The 23,662-nt window shown below is 48.1% G+C and overlaps 1 protein-coding gene and 1 long non-coding RNA gene across 2 annotated transcripts; both read left to right on the forward strand.

Annotated features, from left to right (window-relative positions):
- The first annotated feature begins 2,757 nt into the window (after window positions 1-2,757).
- On the forward strand, window positions 2,758-17,305 carry LOC121844488. The gene is made up of 3 exons (XR_006082005.1): window positions 2,758-2,894; window positions 12,138-12,353; window positions 17,234-17,305. It is a non-coding gene; the product is annotated as an uncharacterized LOC121844488 (long non-coding RNA).
- Window positions 17,301-22,108, forward strand: LOC121844487 (tumor necrosis factor receptor superfamily member 11B-like). The gene is made up of 3 exons (XM_042314633.1): window positions 17,301-17,457; window positions 20,897-21,108; window positions 21,394-22,108. The coding sequence occupies exons 2-3, from the start codon at window positions 20,965-20,967 to the stop codon at window positions 21,571-21,573; spliced, it is 324 nt and encodes a 107-aa protein (XP_042170567.1). The 5' UTR covers window positions 17,301-17,457; window positions 20,897-20,964; the 3' UTR covers window positions 21,574-22,108.
- Window positions 22,109-23,662: the final 1,554 nt, after the last annotated feature.

Below are 23,662 nucleotides of genomic sequence, written 5' to 3' on the forward strand. Positions count from 1 at the left end.
AGAAAAGTCACCCCCAGGCCAGTATAGGTCACCCCAGGCCGGGGCCAGAAGGGAGGCCGGGCCATTATAGGTCACCCCAGGCCAGGACAGAAAAGTCACCCCAGGCCAGTTTAGGTCTCCATGTATAGGCCCCCAGGCCGGGCCATTATAGGTCACCCCAGGCCGGGCCATATAGGTCACCCCAGGCCAGGACAGAAAAGTCACCCCAGGCCAGTATAGGTCACCCCAGGCCAGTATAGGCCCCCAGGCCGGGCCAGTATAGGTCACCCCAGGCCGGGCCAGTATAGGTCACCCCAGGCCGGGCCATTATAGGTCACCCCAGGCCAGGACAGAAAAGTCACCCCAGGCCAGTATAGGTCACCCCAGGCCAGTATAGGCCCCCAGGCCAGGCCAGTATAGGTCACCCCAGGCCGGGCCAGTATAGGTCACCCCAGGCTGGGCCAGTATAGGTCCCCCAGGCCGGGCATTATAGGTCACCCCAGGCCAGGACAGAAAAGTCACCCCAGGCCAGTATAGGTCACCCCAGGCCGGGCCAATATAGGTCCCCCAGGCCGGGCCATTATAGGTCACCCCAGGCCAGGACAGAAAAGTCACCCCAGGCCAGTATAGGTCACCCCAGGCCAGTATAGGCCCCCAGCCAGGCCAGTATAGGTCACCCCAGGCCGGGCCAGTATAGGTCACCCCAGGCTGGGCCAATATAGGTCCCCCAGGCCGGGCCATTATAGGTCACCCCAGGCCAGGACAGAAAAGTCACCCAGGCCAGGACAGTATAGGTCACCCCAGGCCAGGCCAGTATAGGTCACCCCAGGCCGGGCCAGTATAGGTCCCCCAGGCCGGGCCAGTATAGGTCACCCCAGGCCGGGCCAGTATAGGTCTCCCAGGCCGGGCCAGTATAGGTCACCCCAGGCCGGGCCAGTATAGGTCACCCCAGGCCGGGCCAGTATAGGTCCCCCAGGCCGGGCCAGTATAGGCCACCCCAGGCCGGGCTAGTATAGGTCATCCCAGGCCAGTATAGGTCACCCAAGGCCAGTATAGGTCACCCCAGGCCAGTATAGGTCACCCCAGGCCAGTATAGGGCACCCCAGGCCAGGCCAGTTTAAGTCACCCCAGTTGATAGGTCACGCCAGGCCAGTTTAGGTCACCCCAGGCCAGTTTAGGTCACCCCAGGCCAGTTTAGGTCACCCCAGGCCAGTATAGGTCACCCCAGGCCAGTATAGGTCACCCCAGGCCAAGGCCTATACAGTTCTGCAGGAGATTCTGAGGGACATTGCTGACTGGATACAGTGCTTTTCATGACAGTGGCGTAGGGAGTAGGGAAGTCCCCGGAGGGAGAATTGACATCTGGGCCACAGCGGTGAAGGCTGCTGCCTTGCTTACTGCTGCTTTACACTGTCAATCACAGACACGCTTCTATTTAGTCCTGCCTGGTTTCTGGCTTCATATAACACTTAGTCACTCAGTCAATCACCCCAGGCTTGGGTTACACCCGGTCAATCACAACAAGCCTGAACGCTTAGTTTCTCTGGCATCAGATAGGCTGTAAACATTCGTTCTGTCTAATCTGGTGGTTCTCCTCTCTGTTCTCTCTCCCTTTCTGTCTCTCTTTTTCACCTCTCTCTCTCCCTCTTCTCTCTCTCTGTTCTCTCTTTCATTTCCCCACTATCTCTCTTCTTCCCTCCCCCTCCTCTCTCTGTTCTCTGACTCGCTCTTTATCTTTCTATATCTCTCTCTCCCTCTTCTCTCTCTGTTCTCTCTTTCATTTCCCCACTATCTCTCTTCTCCCTCCCCCTCCTCTCTCTGTTCTCTGACTCTCTTTATCTTTCTATATCTCTCTCTCCCTCTTCTCTCTCTGTTCTCTCTTTCATTTCCCCACTATCTCTCTTTTCTCCCTCCCCCTCCTCTCTCTGTTCTCTGACTCTCTCTTTATCTTTCTATATTTCTCTCTATTTCTCTCTTTCATTTCCACTATCTCTCTTCTCCCTCCCCCTCCTCTCTCTCTGTTCTCTGACTCTCTCTTTATCTTTCTATATCTCTCTCCCTCTTCTCTCTGTTCTCTCTTTCATTTCCCCACTATCTCTCTTCTCCCTCCCCCTCCTCTCTGTTCTCTGACTCTCTCTTTATCTTTCTATATCTCTCTCCCTCTTCTCTCTCTGTTCTCTCTTTCATTTCCCCACTATCTCTCTCTCTCCCCCTCCTCTCTCTGTTCTCCCTCTCTTTATCTTTCTATATTTCTCTCTGTTCTCTCTTTCATTTCCCCACTATCTCTTCTCCTCCCCCTCCTCTTCTCTGTTCTCTGACTCTCTCTTTATCTTTCTATATCTCTCTCCCTCTTCTCTCTCTGTTCTCTCTTTCATTTCCCACTATCTCTCTTCTCCCTCCCCCTCCTCTCTCTGTTCTCTGACTCTCTCTTTATCTTTCTACTCTCTCTCTCCTCTTCTCTCTCTGTTCTCTCTTTCATTTCCCCACTAATCTCTCTTCTCCCCCCCCTCCTCTCTTCCCCCTCTCTCTCTCTATTTCTCCCACAGCTCTTCGCCATTTCCTTCTCCTGGGCGTTCCACGAGGTCCACCCCCTAAGTACCAACCTGCGACCCCTTGACCTCTGAACTCCTCCTGTGTGACCAGTGTCCGCCCGGCACGGCTGTCCTGACCCACTGTACCGCCGAAACCCCCCACCGCCTGCTCGCCGTGCCCCGACCGGTCCTTCTCAGAACACTGGCACTGGGGCGACAGCTGCCAATACTGCACGACCGTCTGCAAGGAGAGGCAGCTGGTCAGTCAGGAGTGTAACAGAACCCACGACCAGCTGTGTGAGTGTATCCCAGGCTACCACCTGGTGGTGGAGTTCTGCATCAAACACACGTCCTGTCCACCTGGCTTCGGCGTGACTGCTCTAGGTAGGTCATCTATGTTGTTATTACAATCAACCAATGACTGAATGAATTGATTGACTGAAAGGATGTTGGTTTTTTTTGGTTTTTGTTTTATGATGCAAATGAAGCTGTGGTGCTGAAGGATCTTGTTCATTCTTTAACTGCTGTTGGTTTATTTAACTTGGCTGAAGATCCTCCCTCTCTTTTGATTGGTACTTCCAGTTATATACTCATACATAATGGTTTGCAAAATGTTATTCCTGGTCAGCCCATGTCCTCAGAGGGGAAGTGTTTACTCAGCCTGTGGTAGGTCTAATCAGTCTACAATATAATGAGTATATGCTCTCCATTACCCAGTCCACTGCTGTATGGTCCTGACCTGTTCTGTTCTCTATGAGCCCACTGATAGTACTGAGTGTGTTGGCGGAGGACCAGACAGAGGCAGAGCTGTGAGTGGCAGGCCTTTTCATCAGACATAATAACTCTGCTGCCTGGCTGTCATCATCACCAGGATCTCCTCTCCTGTCAGCTCACTCAGATAGGTTATGTCCCACATGTCCCTATAGTGCACTACTTTTGACCCAGAGCCCTATGTGCCCTCGTCTAAAATAGTGCACTATAAGAAATAAGTACCATTTGGGACACAAACAAAGCTAAGCATGATCAAAGATCACGCCAGACATAAACTACGCCTTTGTCATTTTTGTACGTTGTTCTCGTTGGCCTCCTTCCCCTCCTTTTAATTATAAGTTCCTCAGCCTTCAGTCCTGGTTTGTGATTTCAGGCGTATTCCAGGCCAGATGATAGAGGAGAGGGAGAGAGGAGATGAGAAGAGGAGGGGAGAGGCTGGGAGAGAGGGGAGAGAAGAGGGGTGAGGAGAGGGGAAGGAAAGAAGAGAGAGTCGGAGGAAAGAAGAAGGAGAGGGGAGGAGAGAGGGGAAGAGAGGATGGGAGAAGGAAAGGAGAGGGGATGGGAGAAGGGGAGGAGAGGGGACAAGAGAGGAGAGGAGGGGAGAAGGGAGAAGAGAGGATGGGAGAAAGAGGAGGGAAAGGAGAGGGGGAGGGATGGGAGAAGAGAGGATGGGAGAAAGAGGAGAGGATGGGAGAGGGAGGAGGATAAGAGAGGAGGAGAGGAGGATAAGAGAGGAGAGGAGGGGAGAGAGAGGAGAAGGGGGAAAGAGGAGGTTTTTTGTTTCTGGTTAGAGTTTTAGTTTCAATAGTATGTTGAGCGTCTCAGTTAGAGATGATGAATAGAGACATGTCAGATTCTAAGGAGACAGTTAGACAGGATCAGCTCCATATTTCCTCTCTGTCTCTGTATCAGACAGTTAGACTGGGGCTGGAAGGTGTTTCCTACCTGAGTCTGTATCAGACAGTTAGACTGGGGCTGGAAGGTGTTTCCTACCTGAGTCTGTATCAGACAGACTGGGGCTGGAAGGTGTTTCCTACCTGAGTCTGTATACAGTTAGACTGGGGCTGGAAGATGTTTCCTACCTGAGTCTGTAGACTGTTGGGCTGGAAGGTGTTTCCTACCTGAGTCTGTTCAGACAGACTGGGACTGGAAGATGTTTCCTACCTGAGTCTGTATCAGACAGACTGGGGGCTAGAAGATGTTTCCTACCTGAGTCTGTATCAGACTGTTAGACTGGGGACTGGAAGGTGTTTCCTACCTGAGTCTGTATCAGACAGACTGGGGCTGGAAGATGTTTCCTACCTGAGTCTGTGTTAGACAGTTAGACTGGGGCTAGAATATGTTTCCTACCTGAGTCTGTATCAGACAGACTGGGGCTAGAAGATGTTTCCTACCTGAGTCTGTATCAGACTGTTAGACTGGGGCTGGAAGGTGTTTCCTACCTGAGTCTGTATCAGACAGACTGGGGCTGGAAGATGTTTCCTACCTGAGTCTGTATCAGACAGACTGGGGCTGGAAGGTGTTTCCTACCTGAGTCTGTATCAGACTGTTAGACTGGGGCTAGAAGATGTTTCCTACCTGAGTCTGTGTCAGACAGTTACTGGGGCTGGAAGATGTTTCCTACCTGAATGTTCAGCAGACTACCTGAGTCTGTATCAGGGACTGGAAGGTGTTTCCTACCTGAGTCTGTGTCAGACAGTTAGACTGGGGCTGGAAGATGTTTCCTACCTGAGTCTGTCAGACTGTTAGACTGGGGCAAGAAGGTGTTTCCTACCTGAGTCTGTATCAGACTGTTAGACTGGGGCTGGAAGAATATGTTTCCTACCTGAGTCTGTATCAGACAGACTGGGGCTAGAAGATGTTTCCTACCTGAGTCTGTATCAGACTGTTGAGTCTGTATCAGACTGTTAGACTGGGACTGGAAGGTGTTTCCTACCTGAGTCTGTATCAGACAGACTGGGGCTGGACAGTTAGACTGGGGCTAGAATATGTTTCCTACCTGAGTCTGTATCAGACAGACTGGGGCTAGAAGATGTTTCCTACCTGAGTCTGTATCAGACTGTTAGACTGGGGCTGGAAGGTGTTTCCTACCTGAGTCTGTATCAGACAGTTAGACTGGGGCTGGAAGACCTGAGTCTGTTCAGACAGACTGGGACTGGAAGGTGTTTCCTACCTGAGTCTGTATCAGAAGACTGGGGCTATGTTTCCTACCTGAGTCTGTATCAGACAGTTAGACTGGGGCTGGAAGGTGACAGACTGGGGCTAGAATATGTTTCCTACCTGAGTCTGTATCAGACAGACTGGGGCTGGAAGGTGTTTCCTACCTGGAGTCTGTATCAGAAGACTGGGGCTAGAAGATGTTTCTACCTGAGTCTGTATCAGACAGACTGGGGCTGGAAGGTGTTTCTACCTGAGTCTGTGTTAGACAGTTAGACTGGGGCTAGAAGATGTTTCCTACCTGAGTCTGTGTCAGACTGTTAGACTGGGGCTAGAATATGTTTCCTACCTGAGTCTGTGTCAGACAGTTGTTAGACTGGGGCTGGAAGGTGTTTCCTACCTGAGTCTGTATCAGACAGTTAGACTGGGGCTGGAAGGTGTTTCCTACCTGAGTCTGTGTTAGACAGTTAGACTGGGCTAGAGATGTTTCCTACCTGAGTCTGTGTCAGACAGTTAGACTGGGGCTGGAAGGTGTTTCCTACCTGAGTCTGTATCAGACTGTTAGACTGGGGCTGGAAGGTGTTTCCTACCTGAGTCTGTATCAGACAGTTAGACTGGGGCTGGAAGGTGTTTCCTACCTGAGTCTGTATCAGACTGTTAGAGTCTGGTTAGACAGTTAGACTGGGGCTAGAAGATGTTTCCTACCTGAGTCTGTGTCAGACTGTTAGACTGGGGCTGTTTCCTACCTGAGTCTCAGACTGTTAGAAGAAGATGTTTCCTACCTGAGTCTGTGTCAGACAGTTAGACTGGGGCTAGAAGATGTTTCCTACCTGAGTCTGTATCAGACTGTTAGACTGGGGCTGGAAGATGTTTCCTACCTGAGTCTGTATCAGACTGTTAGACTGGGGCTAGAAGATGTTTCCTCCTACCTGAGTCTGTGTTTCTACCTGAGTCTGTGTTAGACAGTTAGACTGGGGCTGGAAGATGTTTCCTACCTGAGTCTGTGTCAGACTGTTAGACTGGGGCTAGAAGAGACCTGAGTCTGTGTCAGACTGTTAGACTGGGGCTGGAAGGTGTTTCCTACCTGAGTCTGTATCAGACTGTTAGACTGGGGCTAGAAGATGTTTCCTACCTGAGTCTGTGTCAGACTGTTAGATTGGGGCTGGAAGATGTTTCCTACCTGAGTCTGTGTTAGACACACTGGGACTGGAAGGTGTTTCCTACCTACCTAATTTGTTTCAAATTGGGATTAACATTGATTTAATTGTACATTTTAGTCAATGAACCTCACAAAATACTCTGTAATGTCAAAGTGGAAGAACAATTCAAATATAGATTTTTTTGATTAATGTAAAATAAAACACTAATATATCTTGATTAATGAAGTATTCAACCCGCTGAGTCAATACATGTCAGAATAACCTTTGACAGCGATTACAGCTTTTTACAGTCTTTTGTAAAACACACACTGGCACAGCTATTCCATAACGCTGACCTCATATACTAGAGGACTATTAATCAGTAGTGTTGGTCTGGCTCCTCTCACTAAATGGACTGCACCTGGTTCTCCCTCCCTCCCTCCCTCCCTCCCTCCCTCCCTCCCTCCCTCCCTCCCTCCCTCCCTCCCTCCCTCCCTCCCTCCCTCCCTCCCTCCCTCCCTCCCTCCCTCCCTCCCTCCCTCCCTCCCTCCCTCCCTCCCTCCCTCCCTCCCTCTGTTCTTCCCTCCCTCTGTTCCTCCCTACCTCTCTAGTGTTGGTCTGGCTACTCACTAAATGGACTGCACCTGGTTCTCCTGTCTGACCTTTTATTTCCTTTGTTTTGTCATTATTTAGGATGGTCAGGGCGTGAGTTGGGGTGGGCAGTCTATGTTTGTTTTTCTATGATTTTGGGGATTTCTATGTTTCGGGCCTAGTATGGTTCTCAATCAGAGGCAGGTGTCATTAGTTGTCTCTGATTGAGAATCATACTTAGGTAGCCTGGGTTTCACTGTTTGTTTGTTGGGTGATTGTCTATGTTAGTTGCTTGTGTTCAGCACAGTTCTCATTGTAGCGTCACGGTCGTTATTCGTTTATTGTTTTGTATAGTTTGTATTCAGTGTTCAGAGCTTTCTTTTATTTTAAAAATCATCATGAACACATACCACGCTGCATTTTCGTCCGCTTCATACGACGATCGTGACATCTCCAAGAGCTTTGCACACCTGGATTGTATATTTGTCCTTGTCCTGCTGAACAGTGAATTTGTCTCCTAGTGTCTGATGGAAAGCAGACTGAACCACGTTTTGCTTAGCTCTATTCGGTTTATTTTTCCCTCAAAAAAACTCCCTAGTCCTTGCCGGTGACAAGCATACCCATAACACAATGCAGCCACCATCTTCCTTGAAAATATGAAGATTGAATAACGCTTTGTATTCAGGACAAAAAGTTAATTGCTTTGCCACATTCTTTTCAGTATTTTTTTTGTGCCTAATTGCAAACAGGATGCATGTTTGGAATATTTTTTATTCTGGAAATGTTTCTTTATTTTCACTCAGTCCTTTATGTTATTATTTCTGGAGTAACTACAGTGTTGTTGATCCATCCTCAGTTATCTCCTATCTCAGCCATTAAACTCTGTAACTGTTTTAAAACCACCATTGGTGAAATCCCTGAGCAGTTTCCTTCCTCTCTGGCAACTGAGTTGGAAAGGGTTCCTGTATCTTTGTAGTGACTGGGTGTATTGATACACCATCCAAAGCGTAATGAATAACTGCACCATGCTCAAAGGGATATTTTTACCCATCTACCAATAGGTTCCCTTCTTTTTACGAAAACATTGGAAAACCTCCCTGGTCTTTGTGGTTGAATCTGTGCTTGAAATTCACTGCTTGACTGAGAGACCTTACAGATAATTGAATGTGTGGGGTACAGAGATGGGGTAGTCATAATTTTTTTTATTCTGAACACTACCAAAACATTTCTGATGCATTGAAGGTCCCCAAGAACAAAGTGGCCTCCATCATTCTTAAATGTAAAAAGTTTGGAACCACCAAAGTTCTTCCAAGAGCTGGCCACCCGGCCAAACTGAGCAATCCGGGGAGAAGGGCCTTGATCAGGGAGCTGACTAAGAACCCAATGGTCAATCTGACAGAGCTCCAGAGTTCCTCTGTGGAGATGGGTGAACCTTTCAGAAGGACAACCATCTCTGCAGCGCTCCACCAATCAGGCCTTTATGGTAGAGTGGCCAGACGGAAGCCACTCCTCAGTAAAAGGCACATGACAGCCCGCTTGGAGTTAGCCAAAAGGCACCTAAAGACTCTCAGACCATGTAAAACAAGATTCTCTGGTCTGATGAAACCAAGATTGAACTCTTTGGCCTGAATGCCAAGCGTCACATCTGGAGGAAACCTGGCACCATCCCTACGGTGAAGCATGGTGGTGGCAGTATCATGCTGTGTGGATGTATTTAAGCGGCAGGGACTGGGAGACTAGTCAGGATTGAGGTAAAGATGAACAGAGCAAAGTACAGAGAGATCCTTGATGAAAACCTGCTCCAGAGCGCTCAGGACCTCAGACTGGAGTGAAGGTTCACCTTCCAACAGGACAATGTCCTTGAGGGTCCCAGCCAAAACCCGGGCATCTCTGGAGAGACAATGAAAATAGCTGTGCAGTGTCATTCCCCATCCAACCTGACAGATCTTGAGAAGATCTGCAGAGAAGACTGGGAGAAACTCCCCAAATACAGGTGTGCCAAGATTGTGGCGTCATACCCAAGAAGTCTCCAGGCCGTAATCACTGCCAAAGGTGCTTCAACAAAGTACTGAGTAAAGGGTCTGAGTACTTATGTAAATGTCATATTTCAGTTTTTTTGTATTTTTATACATTTGCAAACATTTCTAAAAACCATTTTTTTGCTTTGTCATTATGGGGTATTGTGTGTAGATTGATGAGAAAATAATAAGTCTGTAACCTAAGAAAATGTAGAAGAAGTTAAGTGGTCTGAATACTTTCCAAATGGCCTGTATGGCTTATCAACCTGAGGATCTATGACCACTGTATGGCTTATCAACCTGAGGATCTATGACCACTGTATGGCTTGTCAACCTGAGGATCTATGACCACTGTATGGCTTGTCAACCTGAGGATCTATGACCACTGTATGGCTTGTCAACCGGAGGATCTATGGCCACTGTATGGCTTATCAACCTGAGAATCTATGACCACTGTATGGCTTGTCAACCTGAGGATCTATGACCACTGTTTGGCTTATCAACCTGAGGATCTATGACCACTGTATGGCTTATCAACCTGAGGATCTATGACCACTGTATGGCTTGTCAACCTGAGGATCTATGACCACTGTATGGCTTATCAACCTGAGGATCTATGACCACTGTATGGCTTATCAACCTGAGGATCTATGACCACTGTATGGCTTGTCAACCTGAGGATCTATGACCACTGTATGGCTTATCAACCTGAGAATCTATGACCACTGTATGGCTTGTCAACCTGAGGATCTATGACCACTGTATGGCTTGTCAACCTGAGGATGTATGACCACTGTATGGTTTGTCAAACGTAGGATATATGACTACTGTATGGCTTGTCAATCTGAGGATCTATGACCACTGTATGGCTTGTCAACCTGAGGATCTATGGCCACTGTATGGCTTGTCAACCTGAGGATCTATGACTACTGTATGGCTTGTCAACCTGAGGATCTATGACCACTGTATGGCTTATCAACCTGAGGATCTCTGACCACTGTATGGCTTGTCAACCTGAGGATCTATGACCACTGTATGGTTTGTCAACCTGAGGATCTATGACCACTGTATGGCTTGTCAACCTGAGGATCTATGACCACTGTATGGCTTGTCAACCTGAGGATCTATGACCACTGTATGGCTTATCAACCTGAGGATCTATGACCACTGTATGGCTTGTCAACCTGAGGATCTATGACCACTGTATGGCTTATCAACCTGAGGATCTATGACCACTGTATGGCTTATCAACCTGAGGATCTATGACCACTGTATGGCTTATCAACCTGAGGATCTATGACCACTGTATGGCTTGTCAACCTGAGGATCTATGACCACTGTTTGGCTTATCAACCTGAGGATCTATGACCACTGTATGGCTTATCAACCTGAGGATCTATGACCACTGTATGGCTTGTCAACCTGAGGATCTATGACCACTGTATGGCTTGTCAACCTGAGGATCTATGGCCACTGTATGGCTTATCGACCTGAGGATCTATGACCACTGTATGGCTTGTCAACCTGAGGATCTATGACCACTGTATGGCTTGTCAACCTGAGGATCTATGACCACTGTATGGCTTATCAACCTGAGAATCTATGACCACTGTATGGCTTGTCAACCTGAGGATCTATGACCACTGTATGGCTTGTCAACCTGAGGATCTATGACCACTGTATGGTTTGTCAACCTGAGGATCTATGACCACTGTATGGCTTGTCAACCTGAGGATCTATGACCACTGTATGGCTTATCAACCTGAGGATCTATGACCACTGTATGGCTTGTCAACCTGAGGATCTATGACCACTGTTTGGCTTATCAACCTGAGGATCTATGACCACTGTATGGCTTGTCAACCTGAGGATCTATGACCACTGTATGGCTTGTCAACCTGAGGATCTATGACCACTGTATGGCTTATCAACCTGAGGATCTATGACCACTGTATGGCTTATCAACCTGAGGATCTATGACCACTGTATGGCTTGTCAACCTGAGGATCTCTGACCACTGTATGGCTTATCAACCTGAGGATCTATGACCACTGTATGGCTTGTCAACCTGAGGATCTATGACCACTGTATGGCTTGTCAACCTGAGGATCTATGACCACTGTATGGCTTATGGCTTGTCAACCTGAGGATCTATGACCACTGTATGGCTTATCAACCTGAGGATCTATGACCACTGTATGGCTTATCAACCTGAGGATCTATGACCACTGTATGGCTTATCAACCTGAGGATCTATGACCACTGTATGGCTTATCAACCTGAGGATCTCTGACCACTGTATGGCTTGTCAACCTGAGGATCTATGACCACTGTATGGCTTGTCAACCTGAGGATCTATGACCACTGTTTGGCTTATCAACCTGAGGACCTATGACCCAGTGAAGATGCTCTGCTGGTCACTTGTAGTAATAACTAGTCATTTCATATAGACCTATTAGTTAATGTACTTACACAAATATGCCTTGTCACATGCTTTGTCATCCTGTCATCTGTTTTCACACAAATATGCCTTGTCACATGCTTTGTCATCATGTCATCTGTTTTCACGCAAATATGCCTTTTCATCTCTGTCAAATATCATCATACTGGATGCATGAAGGACCTTTATACAGTCTCCGATTCTCACTTCTTCTCTGATCTAAAACAGGATGTGGTAGATAGCGTTATAGCACCGTTCGTAGTTTACTCCTCTCTAAACAATGCCACAGAAACTCCACACTTCCACTGCTGCTTTATGATGAGAAAGACGTACCACAACTTGAAACTTGACATATTGGAAATGTATAACCTGAAGAGGCTTGATGTGAAAAGAGCAATTTCTCTCAGATTATGATAAAAACATGATCCCCACCTGTAAAAAAAAAAAAAAAAGAAATGATCTTGGTCAGGTGTCATAAATTGGAAGTTCGTTTTGTGTTCTTCTCTCCTAGGTACACCAGAGATAGACACAGCGTGTGAGGCGTGTCCGCAGGGCCTGTTCTCCAGCCGGATGTCTGCCAGCGAGCCGTGTGTGCCTCACAGGAACTGCTCTGAGCTGGGCTTGAAGACCCTCCGACCAGGGACCCCCACCCAGAACACACTGTGTGAGAACAAGGCTGAAGGATCTGTCCTGGAGTGCTCCCAACACCACACACAGTGTCACACTGGTGAGAATATACAGAATATACAATATAAGTGATTTAAAGTCATACATTGTTTTTTTTTGTATGGGTGGACCCAGCGGGAATTGAACCCACTACCTTTGGCGTTGCAAACACCACGCTCTACCTACTGAGCCACACATGACCACAGCACATACACCACGTAATGTCTATTAAAAAAGGAATGAGCATCCCTAATCCACAGCTCTGCATGACGACCCGCTCAGCTTCACACTGACTAAATGACCACAGTGTCTGAGTCCTGTACTTTTACAAGTATGTGAGTCTGAATGGGACAGATGTGCAACAGAGGTTAATGAGTAACTTCACCTGAAACTGTTTTCCATCCCCAAGAAAATACCTAGGCTTGATCTCAGCAGGTAAACACTGGTTGAAACCCAGTTAATCACAGCTGCCTACAGCGTTTCACTTGAACAGCAGGTCTACATCATCCCACTAACTCCAGTAACTCCAGACGTCATCCCACTAACTGCAGTAACTCCAGACGTCATCCACCTAACTCCAGACGTCATCCCACTAACTCCAGACATCATCCCACTAACTCCAGTAACTCCAGACGCCATCCCACTAATTCCAGACATCATCCCACTAACTCCAGTAACTCCAGACGTCATCCCACTAACTCCAGTAACTCCAGACGTCATCCACCTAATTCCAGACATCATCCCACTAACTGCAGTAACTCCAGACGTCATCCCACTAACTGCAGTAACTCCAGGTGTCATCCCACTAACTCCAGTAACTCCAGACATCATCCCACTAACTGCAGTAACTCCAGACGTCATCCCACTAACTGCAGTAACTCCAGACGTCATCCTTCTAACTCCAGTAACTCCAGACGTCATCCCACTAACTCCAGACGTCAACCCACTAACTCCAGTAACTCCAGACATCATCCCACTAACTCCAGTAACTCCAGACGTCATCCCACTAACTCCAGTAACTCCAGACGTCATCCCACTAACTCCAGTAACTCCAGACGTCATCCCACTAACTCCAGTAACTCCAGACGTCATCCCACTAACTGCAGTAACTCCAGACGTCATCCCACTAACTGCAGTAAGTCCAGACGTCATCCCACTAACTCCAGTAACTCCAGACGTCATCCCACTAACTCCAGTAACTCCAGACGTCATCCCACTAACTGCAGTAACTCCAGACGTCATCCCACTAACTGCAGTAACTCCAGACGTCATCCCACTAACTCCAGTAACTCCAGACGTCATCCCACTAACTCCAGTAACTCCAGACGTCATCCCACTAACTCCAGTAACTCCAGACGTCATCCCACTAACTCCAGTAACTCCAGACGTCATCCCACTAACTCCAGTAACTCCAGACGTCATCCCACTAACTCCAGTAACTCCAGACGTCATCCCACTAACTGCAGTAACTCCAGACGTCATCCCACTAACTCCAGTAACTCCAGACGTCATCCCACTAACTCCAGTAACTCCAGACAGCTTTTTTTCTTGAGCAGATGGTCTGGGGGCCGGAACACAATTACAGATCATTTGTAGACTGCAAATTGGCCGCAAGAAGCCCAAACATATATAATATTTGACTAATAAATAATAATTTCAAACCTTGCATACATTTGTATAGGGTAGCTCACATCCCATAGGGCGGCTCACAATCCATAGGGCGGCTCACAACCCATAGGGCGCCTCACATCCCATAGGGCGGCTCACAACCCATAGGGCGGCTCACTTCCCATAGGGCGGCTCACATCCCATAAGACGGCTCACATCCCATAGGGCGCCTCACATCCCATAGGGCGCCTCACATCCCATAGGGCGCCTCACATCCCATAGGGTGCCTCACATCCCATAGGGTGCCTCACATCCCATAGGGCGGCTCACATCCCATAGGGCGGCTCACATCTCATAGGGCGGCTCACATCCCATAGGGCGGCTCACATTCCATAGGGCGGCTCACATTCCATAGGGCGGCTCACATCCCATAGGGCGGCTCACATTCTATAGGGCGGCTCACATCCCATAGGGCGGCTCACATCCCATAGGGCGGCTCACAATCATAGGGCGGGTCACAACCCATAGGGCGGCTCACATCCCATAGGGCGGCTCACATCCCATAGGGCACTTCACATCCCATAGGGCCTCACATCCCGAAGGGCACTCACATTCCATAGGGCGGCTCACATCCCATAGGGCGGCTCACATCCCATAGGGCGGCTCACAATCATAGGGCGGGTCACAACCCATAGGGCGGCTCACATCCCATAGGGCGGCTCACATCCCATAGGGCACTTCACATCCCATAGGCGCCATCACATCCCGAAGGGCACTCACATTCCATAGGGCGGCTCACATTCCATAGGGCGCTCACATCCTATAGGGCGGCTCACATCCATAGGGCGGCTCACATCCCATAGGGCGGCTCACATTCCATAGGGCGGCTCACATCCCATAGGGCGGCTCACATCCCATAGGGCGGCTCACATCCCATAGGGCGGCTCACAAATGGCCCATCGCTCATCCCATCCCATCCCATAGGGCGGCTCACAAATGGCCCATCGTCCCGGTTAGGCCGTCATTGTAAATAGGAATTTGTTCTTATCTGACTTGCCAAGTTAAATAAAGGTTAAATAAAATAAAAAGTTTACGATCACGTGTCTTTCTAGTATACGTGGGAATACTTGGGAACAGATTTCCTAAATTAAAATCAATTGGAGCTGATTTGCTGGTGTTTTTACAGTATCTTATGCCCAACCATGAAAAACATGTTTGTTTCTTTGCTCACAGGCCGCCAGTTTGGGTCTTACTCAGGCTGAAACCATGAAGAATGCTGCTGAGAACACACACACATACACCATACACACACACACATACACACACACCACAGAACCACAACACATTAGACTGAGCCTGATGAGTCTCCCAGGAGACCAAACACAGTACTGAGTTCTCATTCTAGAACCTGAACGATGCACACAGAACACCTGTCTTCCATCACACCATCTCTGCTGTGTGATGTATCACAATGAGCCGTGTCAGGGGGAGGTTGACTTCCATGAGAATCAACTCTTCACATGAAACTGAGTTCCTATAGGATGACTAACAACTCTGAGTAGAACACCCAGAACTGTTACTTTCCCTGGGGACTGACGCTCTCCTTAACAATTCATTCAGGATTTGTTTTCGTAGGATACGACACACATACAATTACAATGATTCAGTCGTTGTATTTCTATGGTGACACCGCAGATCGTTTGCAAAGAATTAGAAAATAGTTTGAAGTAAAAATGTCAAATTGAGAGGAAATATGTCTAAGCCGTTGGTTTAGATTTGAGAAAATGCTCTAAGTCAGACCTGCTGTAAATCAGACCTGCTGTAAATCAGACCTGCTCTAAGTCAGACCTGCTCTAAGTCAGACCTGCTGTAAATCAGACCTGCTGTAAATCAGACCTGCTGTAAGTCAGACCTGCTGTAAGTCAGACCTGCTGTAAGTCAGACCTGCTGTAAGTCAGACCTGCTGTAAGTCAGACCTGCTGTAAGTCAGACCTGCTGTAAGTCAGACCTGCTGTAAATCAGACCTGCTATAAATCAGACCTGCTGTAAGTCAGACCTGCTGTAAGTTGGGTGGTCCTTTGCATGGGGTGATGTCAGTTTCCTTCAACAATCAGTCTTCCAGATAGATGACACAGGAACTTTGGTATTAAACTCGTTAGTAATAAAATGTAATTGCAGACAGAGATTCACATGCAGAGTACCTCAGTAGTCTATCGTAACGATCTGTGTGGTGAAACAGGAGACAACGCTCTTTATACGATCTACCGTCAATCATATCATAACATTGTTGCATTGGATTTGAAACAAAGTATCTAAGATGAGAAAAACAGGTCTAGACTGTGGTTTCTCTCTACTATCTCGTCCTTGAGGCTGTGTGACTATCAGCAGGTGCAGACGATTCTCATCCTGAGAACTTGAAGCAGTACATCTCCATTTACCCAGTACTTTTCCATCATTGCACATTGCAGGTGTTTAAAGGTTATGACATAAATACAGTAATCATGGCATCAGTGTAACCCCACACCCCACCACCAGGGTAACTCCCAACCAAGTCAGCCCTGCTGTAGGTCAGACCTGCATCCCAAAATGGCACCCTATTACCTATATAGTGCACTCCTTTTGACCAGAGCCCTATTGGCCCTGGTCAAATGTAGTGCACTATAAAGGGAATGCGGTGCACTTTAGGAGTCAACTACAGACTTAGGAACGAAGCCAGAAGTACATAAGGATGAAGGAGGAGAGGCTGTGAGGGAAATGAGTGTGTCGCCGCTGGGATGGAACAAAGAAGTGAGAGGAAGTGATGTTTTCATTATCTGGTCTGGTAATGACTGGATACCCTCCATTACACACACACACACACACACACACACACACACACACACACACACACACACCACATCAGAGTGAGCCTGATGAGTCTCCCAGGAGACCCAAACACAGTACTGAGTTCTAGAACCAGAACGATGCACACACACAGAACACCTTTGTTCCATCACAGCAGGTCTGCTGTGTGACGTATCACAGTGAGCCGTATCAGGGGGAAGGTTGAGGTCCATCTCCGCAGGCGTTGAGGTCTTCATGTGAACTGGTGCTCATCATCTAGTGATTTGATATCTGATCAATAGAATAAATGATTGTTCATTTGATAGAACCTGAAACAGAAAGGCTGTTTCTGGAATAGGATACAATTATGGTCCCAATAGAGTAAACCAAACACATCTGTCTCTTCACACAGAATCAATCAACATCTCAATGTATCGGAAAGAAAACATGTACCTAAGTACCAGGATGTAACGTCAGTGTCCTCTCTCTCTCTCTCCCTCTCTGTCTCAGACGTGTCGCTGTGTGAGGAGGCCATCTTCCAGTCTCTGGCGTCTCTCCGTCTGTCCTCCGTCCCCTGGAGCGTCTCCTGGAGAGCCTGCCTGGGAAGAGGGTGGACAGGAAGAGTCTGGAGAGGCTTAAGAAGGCCTGCTCCCCCCAGCAGCAGATACTACTCCTGTTGAGACTCTGGAGAGAACAGAACAAAGACCAGGTTAAACTCTACGGCATCATTCAAGGTCAGTAGGATCCGTTTAGTAGAGCTCTGCTATTGGCTGCTGCATATGAGTTCTAAAGACTTTTATCCAATGAGAGGGTCCTGTTATGTCCTGGGCTCATCATGTCTATTATCTAGTGAGAGGGTCCTGTTATGTCCTGGGCTCATCATATCTATTATCTAGTGAGAGGGTCCTGTTATGTCCTGGGCTCATCATATCTATTATCTAGTGAGAGGGTCCTGTTATGTCCTGGGCTCATCATATCTATTATCTAGTGAGAGGGTCCTGTTATGTCCTGGGCTCATCATTTCTATTATCTAGTGAGAGGGTCCTGTTATGTCCTGGGCTCATCATATCTATTATCCAATGAGAGGGTCCTGTTATGTCCTGGGCTCATCATATCTATTATCTAGTGAGAGGGTCCTGTTATGTCCTGGGCTCATCATATCTATTATCCAGTGAGAGGGTCCTGTTATGTCCTGGACTCATCATATCTATTATCCAATGAGAGGGTCCTGTTATGTCCTGGGCTCATCATATCTATTATCCAGTGAACCACTGTGAGTGGAAGGTGTCCAGGTTAGGGCTGTCCAGGTTAGGGGTGTCCAGGTTAGGGCTGTCCAGGTTAGGGGTGTCCAGGTTAGGGCTGTCCAGGTTAGGGGTGTCCAACCTGTTGTCTCAGGATGTCCAGGTTAGGGGTGTCCAGGTTAGGGGTGTCCAGGTTAAGGGTGTCCAGGTTAGGGCTGTCCAGGTTAGGGGTGTCCAGGTTAAATGTGTCCAGGTTAGGGGTGTCCAGGTTAGGGCTGTCCAGGTTAAGGGTGTCCAGGTTAGGGGTGTCCAGGTTAGGGGTATCCAGGTTAGGGGTATCCAGGTTAAGGGTGTCCAGGTTAGGGCTGTCCAGGTTAGGGGTGTCCAGGTTAGGGGTGTCCAGGTTAGGGTGTCCAGGTTAAGGGTGTCCAGGTTAGGGTGTCCAGGTTAGGGGTGTCCAGGTTAGGGGTGTCCAGGTTAAGGGGTGTCCAGGTTGTCCAGGTTAGGGTGTCCAGGTTAGGGGTGTCCAGGTTAGGGGTGTCCAGGTTAGGGGTGTCCAGGTTAAGGGTGTCCAGGTTAGGGCTGGTATGGGGTGTCCAGGTTAAGGGTGTCCAGGTTAAGGGTGTCCAGGTTAAGGGGTGTCCAGGTTAGGGTGTCCAGGTTAGGGCTGTCCAGGTTAGGGGTGTCCAGGTTAAGGGTGTCCAGGTTAAGGGTGTCCAGGTTAGGGCTGTCCAGGTTAGGTTAGTGGTGTCCAGGTTAGGGGTGTCCAGGTTAGGGGTGGGGTGTCCAGGTTAGGGGTGTCCAGGTTAGGGCTGGTTGGGGTGTCCAGGTTAAGGGTGTCCAGGTTAGGAGTGTCCAGGTTAGGAGTGTCCAGGTTAAGGGTGTCCAGGTTAGGGCTGTCCAGGTTAAGGGTGTCCAGGTTAAGGGTGTCCAGGTTAGGGCTGTCCAGGTTGGGGTGTCCAGGGTGTCCAGGTTAGGGGTGTCCAGGTTAGGGGTGTCCAGGTTAGGGTGTCCAGGTTAGGGGTGTCCAGGTTAGGGTGTCCAGGTTAGGGCTGGTATGGGGGTGTCCAGGTTAAGAGTGTCCAGGTTAAGGGTGTCCAGGTTAGGGCTGTCCAGGTTAAGGGTGTCCAGGTTAGGGGTGTCCAGGTTAGGGGTGTCCAGGTTAAGGGTGTCCAGGTTAAGGGTGTCCAGGTTAGGGGTGTCCAGGTTAGGGCTGGTAGGGGGTGTCCAGGTTAAGGGTGTCCAGGTTAAGGGTGTCCAGGTTAAGGGTGTCCAGGTTAGGGGTGTCTCCAGGTTAGGGTGTCCAGGTTAGGGGTGTCCAGGTTAAGGGTGTCCAGGTTAGGGCTGTCCAGGTTAGGGGTGTCCAGGTTAGGGTGTCCAGGTTAGGGGTGTCCAGGTTAAGGGTGTCCAGGTTAAGGGTGTCCAGGTTAGGGGTGTCCAGGTTAGGGCTGGTCCAGGGGGTGTCCAGGTTAAGGGTGTCCAGGTTAGGGTGTCCAGGTTAGGGGCTGTCCAGGTTAGGGGGGGTGTCCAGGTTAGGGGTGTCCAGGTTAGGGGTGTCCAGGTTAGGGTAGGGCTGGTATGGGGTGTCCAGGTTAAATGTGTCCACGTTCGGGGTGTCCAGGTTAGGGCTGTCCAGGTTAAGGGTGTCCAGGTTAGGGGTGTCCAGGTTAAGGGTGTCCAGGTTAGGGCTGTCCAGGTTAGGGGGTGTCCAGGTTAGGGCTGTCCAGGTTAGGGGTGTCCAGGTTAGGGCTGTCCAGGTTAGGGCTGGTATGGGGTGTCCAGGTTAAGGGTGTCCAGGTTAGGGGTGTCCAGGTTAGGGTGACCAGGTTAGGGCTGGTATGGGGTGTCCAGGTTAAGAGTGTCCAGGTTAAGGGTGTCCAGGTTAAGGGTGTCCAGGTTAGGGCTGTCCAGGTTAGGGCTGTCCAGGTTAAGGGTGTCCAGGTTAAGGGTGTCCAGGTTGGGGTGTCCAGGTTAGGGCTGTCCAGGTTAAGGGTGTCCAGGTTAGGCTAGTCCAACAAAGGTCCAGGTTAAGGGTGTCCAGGTTAGGGTGTCCAGGTTAGGGGTGTCCAGGTTAGGGGTGGTATTTTAGATGATGGTTATTGGTCAGCCAAATGACCAGCAGTCACCGTAATATAACCGTTGGAATAGCAACAACAACAAAGACAATACAAATGGGGAGGGTTGCCTAGGCAACCAACGACTTGTCTGCTACAGCACCTTGCTTCTTTCAGCCTGGAGCAACAAAGTTTCATCACACTGTAGAGTCCATGTTATAGCAGAGACTGACTCAACCACACGAGTTCCCAGCCATCCCCGTCTTCAGTCAGCTGTTTGTTCTACAAATTAGTTTTTCAATTTCCCTGATGTTCTTCATCCATAACCGTTGGTTAAGTGGTTATACGATAATTGTGGCAGCCCTAATCCAGCTGTCTAAGAGTAGTATCATGACTAACCTTTCTCCATGATCCTTTCCCTCCACTGTGAGCAGAAGGAGTCCAGGTGTCTTACAGTAGTATCAGTTTAACCTGAGTTCCTCCTCTACCCTGTTGTCTCAGGTGTGAACCACTGTGAGCGTAAGGTGTCCAGGTGTCTTACAGTAGTATCAGTTTAACCTGAGTTCCTCCTCTACCCTGTTATCTCAGGTGTGAACCACTGTGAGCGTAAGGTGTCCAGGTGTCTTACAGTAGTATCAGTTTAACCTGAGTTCCCTCCTCTACCCTGTTATCTCAGGTGTGAACCACTGTGAGTCCAGGTGTAAGGTGTCCAGTTCCCCCTCTACCCTGTTGTCTTGAACCACAGTAGTATCAGTTTAACCTGAGTTCCTCCTCTACCCTGTTATCTCAGGTGTGAACCACTGTGAGCGTAAGGTGTCCAGGTGTCTTACAGTAGTATCAGTTTAACCTGAGTTCCCTCCTCTACCCTGTTATCTCAGGTGTGAACCACTGTGAGCGTAAGGTGTCCAGGTGTGCGGGTTTGAAGAACTTGACCCTGGGTGACCTGATGATGGTGATGAAGAGTCTTCCAGGGGTCCGGGCTCACGAGGAAGACATCAGGGCCGTGGTCTCCTCATGCCGATCCCAGCAGTACCTCCTGCAGCTCCTACACCTTTGGAAGAACCAGAACAAGGACCTGGACATCAATAAGGTATTGGTCCGCCACCACCATGCACATTAACACGCCTGCCTTAATCTAGACCAATTATGACTGTGGACATTCCTCATTTTTCCTTTTCTACGTACCAACAACAAGATAAGATTATCCAATTAGAAGTGTGTTGGGTTTCCTTTGATGAAAGCACCGCAATGGAGAAGACGGAGTAACTGACTTGATCACTTTGTGTTCTCCTTGATCGTTAAAACAATGTAGTCAGTGTATGTATTTGTTTAAATGGTCAAAATAAAAGCTAATCTATTATTCCATCAATGAAAGGGTCTGGCTCACAGCCTGAGCAGGCTTCGGCAGCAGGGGGCACCACGCCCACTCCTCAGGAGCATCAAGAAGATCAACCGGATCATCTCCACCTCCTCCATACACAAGATGTACGAGAAGATGTTCCTCAACATGATCGAGGACGGGACCTGCTTCAACACCAAACCCTTCAACCAATAGGAGAAATGGGGCGGGTCTAAGGTGGGGGAGGGGAGGGGCAGAACTGGGTTTCAAATACTTAAAAAATGTAGAATTTGTTAGAGTCTGCCTGGAGTGTCAGATGGATGGGGTTTGACGTTTTGTGATGTTTCTATTGGTTTATTGCTCCAGACAAGCTCAATCAGGGTCAGATAAAGGTTGTAAATTCATGTTTCAAGTATTTGCAACCCAGGTCTGATGGGGGTGGATCCTAACGTCCACTTACGTCAAATTTTCACTTGGTCTCCCATTGATATCAATGCATGACTAAGTGAAAATTCCATTAAAATGTAAATTAGGATTAGTCCTAACTGTGTGAAAAAACAGGGTTGGGGTCAATTTAGTGGAAATTCAATTCATGAGGATTTTTATTTCTGTTTGTGAATATGAATTTGAATTCACTTGCTGAATTGACTGAATTAAAAATGGAATTGATTCCAACCTTAGCGAAAAGAGAAAACTATTTAAAATGTGTATATAGTCTGGTGTTTTTAAGGTGAGGTAGAGGGGTGATAGGGAAGGGGGTGGTGATTGGGAAGGGGGTGGTGATAGGGAAGGGGGTGGTGATAGGGAAGGGGTGGTGATAGGGAAGGGGGGGTAGGGGTGATAGGGAAGGGATAGGGAAGGGAGGGTGATAGGGAAGGGAGGGTGATAGGGAAGTGGGGGTGATAGGGAAGGGAGGGTGATAGGGAAGGGAGGGTGATAGGGAAGGGAAGGGAAGGGTGATAGGGAAGTGGGGGTGATAGGGAAGGGAGGGTGATAGGGAAGTGGGGGTGATAGGGAAGGGAGGGTGATAGGGAAGGGAGGGTGATAGGGAAGGGAGGGTGATAGGGAAGAGGGGGTCGTCTTGCTTTTTCACTGTTTTAAAAGGAGGAGATTTATTTCATAATGAAATGTTTCCTCCTGTGTGCGTTCCAAATGGAACCCTATTCCCTATATAGTGCACTACTACCCAATTGGCCCTGGTCAAAAGTAGTGCACTATATAGGGAATAGGGTGCCACCCCCCCCGCTGTTCTGTGTGGACTGCTGACATCCAAAGCTCTATTGACACTGTCAAAACATTTCAAACATTGTCAGCTTTTATGAATGTACAAAGGAGTGCAATTTGTTTTCTTTAAATGTAATTTTTCTTACCAAATTTGTTTGTAAAAGCTTATTTTTATTTCTCTATTAAAAAAAACTGGATTCTGAATGCTGCAGGTTTGAATGTTGTTTGTTTGTAGCTGAAGGGATTTGTTTTGTAAATCATTTTTGTATAAAAAAGGTATGGATCTTTATTTGGGATGTTTTTGGTTGGACCAGCCCTTTTCATGTCCTTAACATTTGTAAACATTATGTCGAATTATCTGATTAAAATCCATTTGATAAAATTGTTGTATGTTTTTTTTTTAAATGACAAGTGTTGTATTGTTTTTATTTCCCCTTACGTTAGTGTGAATGTAGAGCCCTGGTGTCGTTACTCTCCTTGCAGTAACATGTGTCTGACGGACTTCTGATACACACCACTCCTCCTATTGACTCAGTCTTGTTACGGGCATTCATTAAGAAACAGGAAGAAACATTACACTTACTCAATAAGGATGTGGTATTCCTTCCTTGGAAATATAGTGTTTATGTGAAGCTTCAGTGTACAGCTGATATGTAGGGGGCGGCAGGGTTGCCTAGTGGTTAGAGCGTTGGACTAGTAACCGGAAGGTTGCAAGTTCAAATCCCGAGCTGACAAGGTACAAATCTGTCGTTCTGCCCCTGAACAAGGCAATTAACCCACTGGCTGTCATTGAAAATAAGAATTTGTTCTTACTGACTTGCCTAGTTAAATAAAGGTAAAATAAAAATGTCTGTCCTGTTCTATGAAATGACTTGACTCATCTTTACTCTACTGCAAAATTAGTATGTGAATGTTATTCACTGGGTCATTCTGTCTCCTGGAAGGTTATTCACTGGGTCATTCTGTCTCCTGGAAGGTTATTCACTGGGTCATTCTGTCTCCTGGAAGGTTATTCACTGGGTCATTCTGTCTCCTGGAAGGTTATTCACTGGGTCATTCTGTCTCCTGGAAGGTTATTCAC

This window comes from Oncorhynchus tshawytscha, unplaced genomic scaffold (assembly GCF_018296145.1).
Source record: "Oncorhynchus tshawytscha isolate Ot180627B unplaced genomic scaffold, Otsh_v2.0 Un_contig_14419_pilon_pilon, whole genome shotgun sequence".
NCBI lineage: Eukaryota > Metazoa > Chordata > Actinopteri > Salmoniformes > Salmonidae > Oncorhynchus > Oncorhynchus tshawytscha.